At 35.2% G+C, this 13,846-nt stretch overlaps 2 protein-coding genes across 3 annotated transcripts in view; one reads left to right on the plus strand and one right to left on the minus strand.

Annotated features, from left to right (window-relative positions):
• Positions 1–1,205: 1,205 nt before the first annotated feature.
• Positions 1,206–8,124, minus strand: LOC127434178 (checkpoint protein HUS1-like). Its single transcript, XM_051686728.1, has 8 exons — positions 8,033–8,124; positions 7,718–7,830; positions 7,455–7,631; positions 7,034–7,141; positions 6,846–6,920; positions 1,805–1,904; positions 1,553–1,681; positions 1,206–1,398 (listed from the first exon to the last, which is right to left on the minus strand). Exons 1-8 carry the CDS (start codon positions 8,082–8,084, stop codon positions 1,370–1,372), a joined length of 783 nt encoding a protein of 260 aa, XP_051542688.1. The 5' UTR covers positions 8,085–8,124; the 3' UTR covers positions 1,206–1,369.
• Positions 8,125–11,848: 3,724 nt separating this feature from the next.
• Positions 11,849–13,846, plus strand: part of LOC127434181 (receptor activity-modifying protein 3-like) — a 33,438-nt gene continuing 31,440 nt past the window's right edge. The window contains exon 1 of one of the 2 annotated variants that reach the window (XM_051686732.1): positions 11,849–12,072. In XM_051686732.1, the coding sequence (XP_051542692.1) occupies positions 11,976–12,072 (97 nt within the window). In that variant the 5' untranslated portion in view covers positions 11,849–11,975. The remainder of the gene's footprint in view (positions 12,073–13,846) is intronic. The other variant, XM_051686733.1, reaches the window with a different exon arrangement.

Here is a 13,846-nt window from a genome sequence, read left to right on the forward strand (position 1 = left end):
ATCTAGGTAGGCAGCTCAGAGTGCTTGTTTGTGTCAGTAACCCTCATTAGTGTGCGAGAGTGAGAGCTGATTATATAAGAAACATCAAAGGCTTTTGAAACACTGTTTGAATTCCAGGATTCAGTTCATGTGTGTCTAATGCGTCAAACAGCGACACCTGCTGTTCTCATTCAACATGCGCAACTGCTCTCACTAGTCCGAATCATACACAATAAAGGCCGAGCGAATACATTTATATAAACTGTATATCAAACGGCACAGAGAGTAAAGCAGCAATTAATATATTCCGATATTGATTCTATACAACTACTATCAAACGTGTGTGACGTTCGCTTTTCTTTAAACTACAGCGTTGTAGCTAGATTCCTGTGACTTTTCTCAGCGCTGCTCAAGATGGACCAATCACAGTCGTTTGTGACCCACGACTCGGACTTTTAATAACCTTGATTCATTAAGATTTCACGGACGGATTTCGATTTATGTGTAAGGAAAAAAATCATTGGAATCAATAAATCTGAACGATTATACTTTTTAACTGTTCAAATATCTCCAATAAAACATGCTGAAATTTGTATGCTACTTAATGGACGATTCCAATTTTGGTCCTCCGCGCGCCCCCTAGAGCACATTCGGTTTGTGTCAATGGGTAATTTATTCACATATTTCCCATCATGCACCGCTTTGAATCACAGATACGACAAAAAAAATTAAAAATCAACTTCAGTGGGATTTGTAGAGTTGAAATGAAATCATACATATATTAAAATAAGAACGATACAACATATTAGAAAAGAAAATGTTATTGTTACAATCTTGCTACCGTTGACGACACTAATGTGTAGATCGCGATGTATTAATACAGTGAGAGATTCCACATTAAAACGGCTGGTCCGAAGGTGGTGGGTTTAATACAATTGATTGCTACAGTCAGTTACAGAATTCCTTGTTTCTTCTCTCCCCTCTCCCACCACCGAACTTGACTAGCCTTTTGATTTCTTTTTTAAGTTTTGTTCTGTGCCAATGTCAACTTTTGTTGTATATTGTTTTTCAAAAAGCTATTGTCTATAAAGCTGCTATGAGAAAACTATGCGCTATACCAATAACACTAACACTGCAATGAATAATGCTTAAGGGAGGAAAATGAATGTTCTAAAAACAAATACTACAATAAAACAACTCTTTTATTCATAAATATATACATTCACATAAGAGTTCAAAAACTGACCCTTGAAATATTTTTTGACAACAGCTGAGTATTGATGGAGAACAATCGTCTTTATGACGTCACACCACTGAAACGAACACTCCCAGTGACGTCACACTACAGCTGGAATAAAGTACTGAAGAGACACGTCTTCATGCAGAAAAATTAGGTGAAGAATCCTTTGTGAACGATATCTGGGTCAAAGAAAACACAAATGCATTTTTCTTGAAATATTCGAGGGTTTGGTATAGTCTGAAAAGGGAGTATGATTTATTTCTAGTACATTGAGTATCTGTGTGATGTTGTATTGTGATATATGTGATGTACTGTATCTGGTGATGTTCTTACTACACATGGCTCTGCTGGGGTTGACCTGTTGACCCGTGAGGAACTGCTGTAGTTTTCTGATGTCCACACGAGCTTCAGCCATGAGTTCAGTGTCTCTGCTCTGACTGGCATTCTGTGAGCCATCATCACCTGACAGACGAACACCACACCGCAAATATCATCAGAGAACACGTCTCATGACATACAAGCACCTGAATACATGAATGTCAGCAGAAAAATGACATGCACAGAATGGTTGTGTTGTCGTCTCACCCCAGGGAGGATTGCCCAGCGCTTTAAAGTGTGTTGTGACAGACACAAGATCGGTCTCGATCTTTAGATTCATTTCACCATTCAGATTGGCTTCTAACACCTGAAACACACAAACACTGAGAACATGCAGTATAATAAATATACTGATAGTTATACACTGATAATAACATACACTAAATAACACCGATATACCAATAACATATACTACATACTAGGGCTGAAACGATAAATAATTGTCGACAAAAATATTAGTTGTTGAATATTCGTTTGATGTCATTTAACATAACATGAGATCACATTAAACTCTAATGATGACGTGTGAGAACAGCACTACAGTTCACACCTGACTGAGGAGAGGAAGAATTACACAGATCACAGATGCACTCTAAACTTTACAAACAGCTTCAGCTGATGTACATCACAAAGTATGAGGGAATTATAATGCAAAAATACAAAATAAGTAAATACAGAAGCACTCTCGTTGTGGAATAATCAGAGCTGGAGCTCTTTAAAGGAAACACCCTGGCGTTGCATCTTTAATGCAGTTATATTTAATCCGTTACATCTTTAATGCAACATCTTTAATGCAGTTATATTTAATGCGTTACATCTTTAATGCAGTTATATTTAATCCGTTACATCTTTAATGCGGTTATATTTAATGCGTTACATCTTTAATGCGGTTATATTTAATGCGTTACATCTTTAATGCAGTTATATTTAATCCGTTACATCTTTAATGCAACATCTTTAATGCAGTTATATTTAATGCGCTACATCTTTAATGCAGTTATATTTAATCCGTTACATCTTTAATGCAACATCTTTAATGCAGTTATATTTAATGCAGTTATATTTAATGCAGTTATATTTAACGCGTTACATCTTTAATGCAGTTATATTTAATCCGTTACATCTTTAATGCGGTTATATTTAATGCGTTACATCTTTAATGCAGTTATATTTAATGCATTACATCTTTAATGAGTTACATCTTTAATGCAGTTATATTTCATGCGTTACATCTTTAATGCGTTACATCTTTAATGCGTTACATCTTTAATGCGTTACATCTTTAATGCGTTACATCTTTAATGCGTTACATCTTTAATGCGTTACATCTTTAATGCAGTTATATTTAATGCGTTACATCTTTAATGCGTTACATCTTTAATGCTGTTATATTTAATGCGCTAAATCTTTAATGCAGTTATATTTCATGCGTTACATCTTTAATGCGGTTATATTTAATGCGTTACATCTTTAATGCGGTTATATTTAATGCATTACATCTTTAATGCGTTACATCTTTAATGCAGTTATATTTCATGCGTTACATCTTTAATGCGGTTATATTTAATGCGTTACATCTTTAATGCGGTTATATTTAATGTGCTACATCTTTAATGCGGCTATATTTAATGCGTTACATCTTTAATGCAGTTATATTTAACGCGTTACATCTTTAAAGCGGTTATATTTAATGCGTTACATCTTTAATGCGTTACATCTTTAATGCGGTTATATTTAATGCGTTACATCTTTAATGCGGTTATATTTCATGCGTTACATCTTTAATGCGTTACGTTTAATGCAGTTATATTTCATGCGTTACGTTTAATGCAGTTATATTTCATGCATTACATCTTTAATGTGGTTATATTTAATGCGTTACATCTTTAATGCGTTACATCTTTAATGCAGTTATATTTCATGCGTTACATCTTTAATGCAGTTATATTTCATGCGTTACATCTTTAATGCAGTTATATTTAATGCGTTACATCTTTAATGCAGTTATATTTCATGCGTTACATCTTTAATGCATTACATCTTTAATGCGCTACATCTTTAATGCAGTTATATTTAATGCGTTACATCTTTAATGCGGTTATATTTCATGCGTTACATCTTTAATGCGTTACATCTTTAATGCGGTTATATTTAATGCGCTACATCTTTAATGCGGTTATATTTAATGCATTATATCTGATATAATGCAGTTATATTTCATGCGTTACATCTTTAATGCAGTTATATTTCATGCGTTACATCTTTAATGCGGTTATATTTAATGCGGTTATATTTAATGCGTTACATCTTTAATGCGCTACATCTTTAATGCGGTTATATTTAATGCATTATATCTGATATAATGCAGTTATATTTCATGCGTTACATCTTTAATGCAGTTATATTTCATGCGTTACATCTTTAATGCGGTTATATTTAATGCGTTACATCTTTAATGCGTTACATCTTTAATGCAGTTATATTTCATGCGTTACATCTTTAATGCAGTTATATTTAATGCGTTACATCTTTAATGCAGTTATATTTAATGCGTTACATCTTTAATGCAGTTATATTTAATGCAGTTATATTTAATGCGTTACATCTTTAATGCAGTTATATTTAATGCGTTACATCTTTAATGCGTTACATCTTTAATGCAGTTATATTTAATGCGTTACATCTTTAATGCGCTACATCTTTTACCGCATTAAAGATGTAACGCATTAAATATAACTGCATTAAAGATGTAACGCATTAAATATAACTGCATTAAATATAACTGCTTTAAAGATGTAACGCATTAAATATAACTGCATTAAATATAACTGCATTAAAAATGTAACGCATTAAATATAACTGCATTAAATATAACCGCACTAAAGATGTAACGCATTAAATATAACCGCATTAAATATAACTGCATTAAAGATGTAACGCATTAAATATAACTGCATTAAAGATGTAAGGCATTAAATATAACTGCATTAAAGATGCAACGCATTAAATATTACATCGAGCGCACACGCTTAATGCAGCTAGATTATAACGTGATGACTCGAGACTTATTGAATCATAATATATGAGTCACTGTGTGTATCTTATCGTGAAGTAAATTGTCAATACGCAGCTTTATTAATAAGAGAGAGTTTGTTTGAGGTAAAGATGGATTGAAGTGAACAGAAAGGTGACAGAGGGTAGTCTTCGCCCCATTATACACGGCAACAAAACACATTTTTGGCTTGTTTTCCTATATAAATATCTAAAACTCCTTTAAAATGACATACATTTACTTTAACAGATATACTGCAGAATAAAGAAATATTATCTGAGAATGTTGAATATAATATTAAAAATACAAATATTTAAAAATATCTAAAAATCCTTTAAAAAGATGCATTCACCTGAGAAGCAGCATGTAAGATATTTAGACTTGCTTTTAGAGAATAGATCTTGAATAGAATTATATTTAGTCTTTACTGCACTCGCAGAAGTATAACCAAGTGAAAAAATACACTTATACAAAATACACTTATATTTAAGATGCATTCTCTGAAAGCAAGTCTAAATATCTTATATGTTGCTTCTCAAGTAAATTTATCTTGTTTTAAGGATTTCTAGATCATTTTAAATGGAAAACAAGACAAAAACACTTGATAACAATAGGATTTTTTGCAGTGAATTTCTTTACTGAATTAAACTTAATAAAAAGCTCTTTAATTCAGTGAATGTCATTTAGAGGTATTTTTAAAAGATGATTTTGTCCTCTTTATTGTTAGTAAGCACGTTTAATACAACCTTTTAAGTCGGGGCAGAAGCTGAATAATCTGTTAAAAGCTAACGATTAATCGTTGCAATAATCGCAGAATAGTCTAATAATCGTTAAGATTATTCGATTATCAAAATAATCATTAGTTGCAGCCCTACTACAGAACACCATAGAACACTGAGTTACTATTATTATAAGTGCTTCATAATATCATAACACTGATAATAACACGTACCAGAACACCTGGCTCAGAATTTTTAATATCAGCCAGTTACATTTCTTAATGGACATTTTTTTCAATACTGTAATAAACAATACAAGTTTAAAACTAAAGTGAATTACTCTCCTAAAGACTTACATTTTTTATACTCATACTATAACAAAACTCATTATGAGTATCATGAGGCTTACAGCTCACGGTGCGTTCAAGTGTTCCTGGGATATCATAAATACAATGTGATGCGAGCTCGTGATTTTAGTCAGAAAGAACAGACCTGTTTTACAATTTCATTCTGACTTTTTCACACACTTGCAAAAGCAGAAAGCTCTTTTAGTTCCAATGCAACAAAATGAAGAGCAAAGCCACACATTAGGTGTGTAATTAATGCTTTATATATCCATTTCATCATTCTTGTGGATGACATTTTCTATAACGATAGAAAATGTCATTTTGTTGCAAATACTTGTCGCTGTAAAAACCAGCTAAATGAGTCTTTTTTTCAGCAGTTTTATCATTATTCTTCATTAACAGAAAAAAAAGTGCATACAAACTAAAAAGCACAATCAAAATACTCAAGTAAAACTAAATTATTACAAATTACAATTTGCTCTCGCCATGATTCCTAAATTGAAACGCCCCCAACTCGTAAAGTCGGGGCTCGAAGAAAATCCAGAGTTTCCCACTCGTAATTATGACTTTGATGTGGCGTTCATGTGCGCTCAACTCGTAAATATGATCATTCCAACATGACTTGAACGCACCATAAGAACACAACACCGTTACAGTTCTTGGTTTATTACAACAGAGTCAACTGTTCTGATTATTTTAGTTAGCGCTCCAACTGATCCATAAACCACAAAAACGAATCATTGATTGGGAATCATACACTGGTTGTGATGACCGTGTCGTGTTGTAGATTCAGTGACGCCAAACAGCAGTGCAGGAAACTGAGTATTTTAGTACGGTTTTCTGTCTGCATCACTGGAAGACCGAACATTCGTCAAACGTTAACAGAACCAAATACTTACCATTATCAGTTGCTGAACGTGCAGTCATCCGGTGATGCAGACATAAAATCGTATTAAAATACATGTATCTATATATTTAAATGGAACAAGTTCCTCATTTAATTTTGATCTAATTCAAGGTATTACACAAAGATCAGATTTTCATGGCTTCATTAAACATTCAGTGTCTCATTGATCCTCTGTATTTATTACAGTGACTGTAATGATGATCGTATAACTGCAGAAACATACCAGATAGTTGGAGAGATTCTTCATGCGATCCACCACACTCTTCATGGTCTTCAGAGGAGGCAGATAGATGCTCACCTGAACAAACCAGCAAGACACATTCATCAGCATTTACTTCAATAAAAATCAAGTACATTTTCCACATCAGGAGAGTAAAACACTGGCTATATGAGAGATGTGACACGACTTACATCAAAGTCTGGCATCTGTGGCTCGCTGAACTCATGCCACAGTCGTCTGGGGATCACATCCACTGGAATATCATGAGTGACCACACGACTGATGCTGGACAGAGACGGCTGACAAACACACAGAGACACATTATAGTGTGTGTGTGAGAGTGTGTTAGTGAGAGTGTGTTTGTGAATGTGTGTGAGTTTGTGAGTGTGTGTTTGTTTGTGTGAATGTGTCTTTGTGAGTGTGTGTTTGTTTGTGTGAGCGAGTGTGTGTGTTTGTGTGTGTGTGTGTGTAAATGTGTGTGAGAGAGAGCTGTCACACTGTAAAAAACACTTAATATATTTATCACAAAAGAAACAATAAAACCTCATATGATCAAATGAAACTAGCAGCAGAAAACCGAACACACGGTTGATAATCATGTTTTTATTGTACCAGCTCAGCTGCCAGTGTCAGACATGGGCAGTTCTTCTTGGTAAGTTTGATTTTGACAGATTTGGCATTCTGTGCCGTTTTTAATGCTCTGGAAAGATTCTCTGGTGCCACTTCCAGAAAGATCTCATTGGCATCAGCAGATAGTCCCTCCAGCTGATAGCCATCGAAGAAATTCACCTGAAAAACAGACAGATCACCTCTGTAGCACTGAAGTATGGTGCTGGCAACACCAAGGTCATGGGTTCGATTCCCAACATCAGTACCTGTAATATCTCACACCACATACTGACTTTACCAGACAGCACAAAGTCCAGGTGATCACAGGTGAGTCTCAGTACACACATCTTACTCAGTTTAGACACTGTGTTCACCACACCTGAAGAACAGCAGAAATTATTCATTTAAACTTCTCTTTCACAACATGAGAATACTTTAGATTTTAAATAAATAAAGTTTCATAAAACACAAACACACTATAGAATGAGATAAACAAACAGAATAATCATCTGAAGTTTTTTTAAAAGTATGATACATTTATAATTAAATCATATTAAAAGTAATTTGCTGTTTAAACCAACGTGTGAAGTGATTCAAGCACCCCAAATCGACAATTTTGGCTCTAAATTTCATTTTACGGCTGTAATTATGATATTTCCCGCCAGTGTCCGCAGGAAAACTCTTCCGTCCGGAAACAAACGCGTCGTGTTTCCGGTTCCGCTGTTCGCAGTATTTAATGTCAACACACGGTGGCGCTCTTAATAAAGCCTGTATAAACTCTGGCTTCATCTTTACCTTTATTGAGCTAACTACATACTACATATCAAAGTATTATTTTTGCTTATAAAAATAACCCCACCACAAATTAAAAAAAATATTACCACCATACTCATACGATGTAAATACCAATGGGAAATCATAACCCATATCTACTCTCAGAATAATAATAATAATAATAATAATAATAATAATAGAGAGAGAGAGAGAGAGAGAGAGAGAGAGAGAGAGAGAGAGAGAGAGAGATCTAAATTAAACTTACAAGCACATTTTAATCCACACAGGGACAAATGATTTAAGGGCCACAAAAGGGCATGTGGCTCCTGTGCTCAGAGAGGTGCCATCAGAGCCACACATTGGATCCCAGACGCAAAAATAACCCTGTCCATGTTACTACCACGCACTGATGTACCATTCCACATCATTCATGGAAATAATGTGGAAACTGTGCACTTCTTCCAAATGTTCATGAAGATATATGGTCTCATCATATGTATGACCACATCCACCTAAACAAACAAGCAGTAAATGTCTTTGCCGGAGCGCTAAAAAGCACAGCCCTTGGGAACACATGAAGCAACAGCAGAAATTCATCTGACAACAGAAGCTCTCAGCCATCGAGAACCCTCCACCACAGTACAGACCGGCCACAGGACCTTCATCACAACACAAGAGCTATGCAGCGGCAGTTCAACAACCACAAACCCTGCAGCTCCTGAACTCAACCAGACATCTACTGAACATCATCTGCTCGAAACTGATGAATTAACCTACATAACTCATACACATTAATGGCAGAATCAAGGGAGATTTTCTTGGTAGATTCACGTATTGATCCAGATCAGGAGCCAGTGTGGTTGATTATTCAATAACAGCTATTGATCCAAACTTTATTAGTGCTTCCCCATTTCTGATCAAACAGTGCTTTATTTGAACAACCATGTGAAAAGACCAACAATCCTCCCCTTGAATCTGAAAAACTGTTTCCTTAGAAACCCAAACTCAAACCAATCCAACCTTGAACAATTTAAAAAAAAAACATGAACAATTCTATTATATAAAAACTGCTGGATGATGTTATGTCCACTGATTTCACCCCAGATATTAATGGAATAAATTTAACAACAAACAACCTTAATCATATATTTGAAACATTGACTTCTTTATCTAACATAAAAAACAAAATAAAACAAAACAAAACAAAAAAACAAACAAATATAAAACAAATCAACCCAAAATAAAAAAAGATGTGTGGTTTGATAATGAACCAGACAATAAGCCAATAAGAGTTTCTTACTCAAACTGTCTGAAGAATTACAAAAAACTTATATGCAACAAAAGACAAACATATTTTAAATCCAAAATTGATTAAATTAATGAATCAGTACACCAAAACACATTTGGGATAAATGAACCCACAGATCTCAAACAGCCTCAAAGAAATCAATTAAAAATGATCAAAATCGTGACTCCAGTCAGGTCTCCTAAGCAACCAAATTGGCCCGGTTGCTAGGGAGGGTAGAGTCACATGGGGTAACCTCCTCGTGGTCACTATAATGTGGTTCTCGCTCTTGGTGGGGCGCGTGGTGAGTTGTGTGTGGATGCCGTGGAGAATAGCATGAAGCCTCCACACGCGCTATGTCACCGTGGCAACACGCTCAACAAGTCACGTGATAAGATGTGTGGATTGACGGTCTCTGACGTGGATGCAACTGAGATTCGTCCTCCACCACCCGGATTGATGGGAGTCACTACGCCACCATGAGGACTTAGAGCGCATTGGGAATTGGGCATTCCAAATTGGGAGAAAAGCAGAGAGAAACAAATTATCAAAATCCATTGGATACCTTTATAACAATGTCAGAAATAATAGAGCAAATTAAAGATGTTAAATTAAAGAAAGCATGTGGACAACGAAATGCTGAAACTCAACAGCCCAAAATAATCAAAGCTTTAGTCACAATATTCAATCTGGTTTTATTGGTCTGGTATCTTCCATGAGGACTTATCACCCCTATATTTAAAAAAGGAGATCAATTTGATCCCAATAATGACCATGGCATTTGTGTGGGCAGTGCCCTAGGGAAGTTATTCTGCAGTATAATAAATACTCATTTAGTCACACTCATTTCAAAACACAACATCCTAAATAAATTACCAAAACAGCGCACATCCGACCACATTTATTCTCTTCATACTCTAATTAACAAAAACATCAAAGACAAACAAAGAAAAATATTTGCATGATTTATAAATTTTAAAAAAGCATTCGACTCAATCCCTGTATGCAAACAGTAAATGTGCATCAAAATGAGAAATCACAGAACAGTATTCTTCCAGTGGGGATGTGGAGTGAGACAGGGATGCAGTCTGACTCTATTTAACATCTATATAAATGATTTTGCAGCAGTATCTCTGGCCTCGCTCTACATGACACTGAGGTCAAATGTCAGCTGTATGCAGATGATTTAGTGCTGATGTCTCCCACAGCAGAGACTGTCAGGAGTGGGACCTTACTGTCAACCTGGACTAAACCAGAGTCATGGTGTTCCAGAAGAAGGCCAGATCTCAGCTATAGAGGAGAGGTCCTACAGCACCAGTTACAGTTATCTGGGCATTGAGATCGGTGCATTTGGGGGTTTCAGTCTGGCTGGAAAAGCACTGAGTGAAAAGGCTCGGAGGACATGCAATTAATTCACGATTCGACCAAATGAAATGACCAATTAACACATGGATTAAATTATACAACTCGATCATTAAAGCAATTCTATTATATGGATGTGAAATTTGGGGACTGATCTTAAATGTTCAAAATTGGGATAAAACTGTAGTAGGAAAAAATCAGTTGGAATTTGCAAAGAATATTTTGGGGGAACATAGAGGGACATCCAAAACCAGCTGCAGGACTGAATTAGGCTTATATCCCCTAAACATTGAAATACAGAAGGCATCTGTTCAATTCTGGCATCTGTTAGACATGAATAATTCACTGTATACATTTCATATTGGATATTATCTCCTATTCTCTCTCTCTCTCTCTCTCTCTCTCTCTCTCTCTCTCTCTCTCTCTCTCTCTCTCTCTCTATACACATATATATATATATATATATATATATATATATATGTGTGTGTGTGTGTGTGTGTGTGTGTGTCTTTTTATTCTATTTAATCATTCTTAGTATTTAAAAGTTGTCTTTTTTATTATTACTACTAATTGTTGTATTTATTATTGTATTTTAAATGATTTAAAACAGTTTGTATTTACATAACCTTAAAATGCTTTGGCATACTATACTCCAATTATCATGCCAATAAAGCTGAACTGAACTGAGAGAGAGAGAGAGAGAGAGATACACAGAGAGAGAGAGAGGGACACACAGAGAGAGAGATACACACACACACAGAGAGAGAGAGAGAGAGAGAGAGAGAGAGACACACACACACACACACACACACACACACACACACAGAGAGAGAGAGAGAGAGAGAGACAGAGAGAGAGAGAGAGAGAGAGAGAGAGAGAGACACACACACACACACACACACACAGAGAGAGAGAGAGAGAGAGAGAGAGAGAGAGACAGAGAGAGAGAGAGAGAGAGAGAGAGATTTCCCGCGGTCAGAAGAACAGAAGTCACTGAGCTGAACATCAGCATTCTCTCTTCTCCTGCTGGAGGTGATGGAGTGATGATGATGATGAAGATGTAGAATCAGACGGATTTAGTGGATCAATGTGTTTGATTGGATATGAATGATGAATGTGTTCAGAGATTCCAGCTGATTGTGTTCATGATGGATCTGAATCTTCTCACGCTCGTCAAAGTTTCACTCGTCGCGATCTTCGGTGAGTTAATTTTTAATCAGCATACTGACACACTTTATACTCTTATAATATGACATTAAATGTGCTGTTGTGGATTGTGTAGAGGGGGAATGCTTGTTATTCAGTAACTGTGTGTTTCCTGCAGTGATGTAAATTATTCTGCATCTTAATACTACACAATAAATATATCACTGATGATACAAACTCTCTGAGATTGGCTGTTTCATACTCAAATATTAGCTATTATTATTCATAATAATATTAACAATAAGCTAATAATACTTTATTAATATAGTATAAATAATAATATTCAAACAAGAGTGAATAGATATCATTTAATTGTTGAAATGCTGTTTTGTGTATTATATGATTCTGTGGTGATTCAACATTAAACTTTGGACTGATTTAGGATCAGATTGCTCTCAAACCAGTTTTCCATCTGAACTTTAATTAGACAGCATTCATGCATTTCATTGGCTAGATTAAACTCATATTTCATATGCATTTAATAGCTCATAATCTCTTAATATAATCACATATTTATGTGTTATCCTAATATACATTTACATGTATTCATTCAGCAGATGCTTTCATTCAAAGTGACAAATAAGAATAAAATAAGCAGAAGTTATTCATCAGAGGAAACAATATGTAGTGCTACATTATCATACACAGTATACACAATCAGCCACAACATTAAAACCACCTGCCTAATATTGTGTAGGTCCCCCTCATGCCACCAAAACAGTGCCAACCCGCATCTCAGAACAGCATTCAGAGATGATATTCTTCTCAGCACAATTGTACAGAGTGGTTATCTGAGTTACTGTAGACTTTGTCAGTTCAAACCAGTCTGACCATTCTCTGTTGACCTCTCTCATCAACAAGACGTTTCCGTCCACAGAACTGGCACGATTGTTGGTGCCAGACGGGCTGGTTTGAGTAATAAAACTTGGTCTTGGCCTTAAGGAACATTGTGTGGAGAACCATGCTTGCAATCTTTTACAAATTCACAATTCAATGTTTTCTCATATCTCGAAATTATGGCTTAGTATGTCGTTATTATGACTAACCAGTTTATGAGTCTCTCCAGAGAAAATCACTTCCTGTGTGAACTGGAAATGTAATAAAATACTCATTAGTGATAATGCTTTCAATTAGCACAGTGAAAAACAAGTCTCTCAAGCTCTTGGATTGACTTTACCTCTGTGTGTATTTTTATGAATGATTTAAAGCATCAACAAATCATGAGACATTCAAAATGAAACAGTTGTGCCACTTTTGCATGGGGTATTTCAGCACAAAAACCAGCGTCTTATTCACGAACCACCTGTTATCTAGTTTGAGCAGATGTAGTCAGCACTGAAATAGCGCTGCGTCTTGAGTATATAAATGAAATCAATGTAATTCCACACAAACACGCTTTCTATGTAAATTAGGCTTGTTATAAATTGCGCTAGATAATCCAAACGGATGCACTGCATAACGCTCTCTGTAATATTTATAATCATAATAATTCTATCATTAGACAGCTCAGACTGTCCTCCAGCACCCTTTCCAATGCCCACATCATTCATCATATAATAATCAACCTACACAAGGAGAACTTTTGTCCTTGCAGTAATTTTCAGCTCTTTTCTACTGAAGATTTTTTTGTATTCTTATTTTCCTCCAAATTAAAAGCATGTAAATTCTCCTGTGACAGTTATTGTCGTTAAACTAACACATCTCACAACTTGACATGAAAAAAATGATCTCCAGATGCTTGCTACTTAATAAAAAAGGTTCATATATA

This window comes from Myxocyprinus asiaticus, chromosome 44 (genome assembly GCF_019703515.2).
Source record: "Myxocyprinus asiaticus isolate MX2 ecotype Aquarium Trade chromosome 44, UBuf_Myxa_2, whole genome shotgun sequence".
NCBI lineage: Eukaryota > Metazoa > Chordata > Actinopteri > Cypriniformes > Catostomidae > Myxocyprinus > Myxocyprinus asiaticus.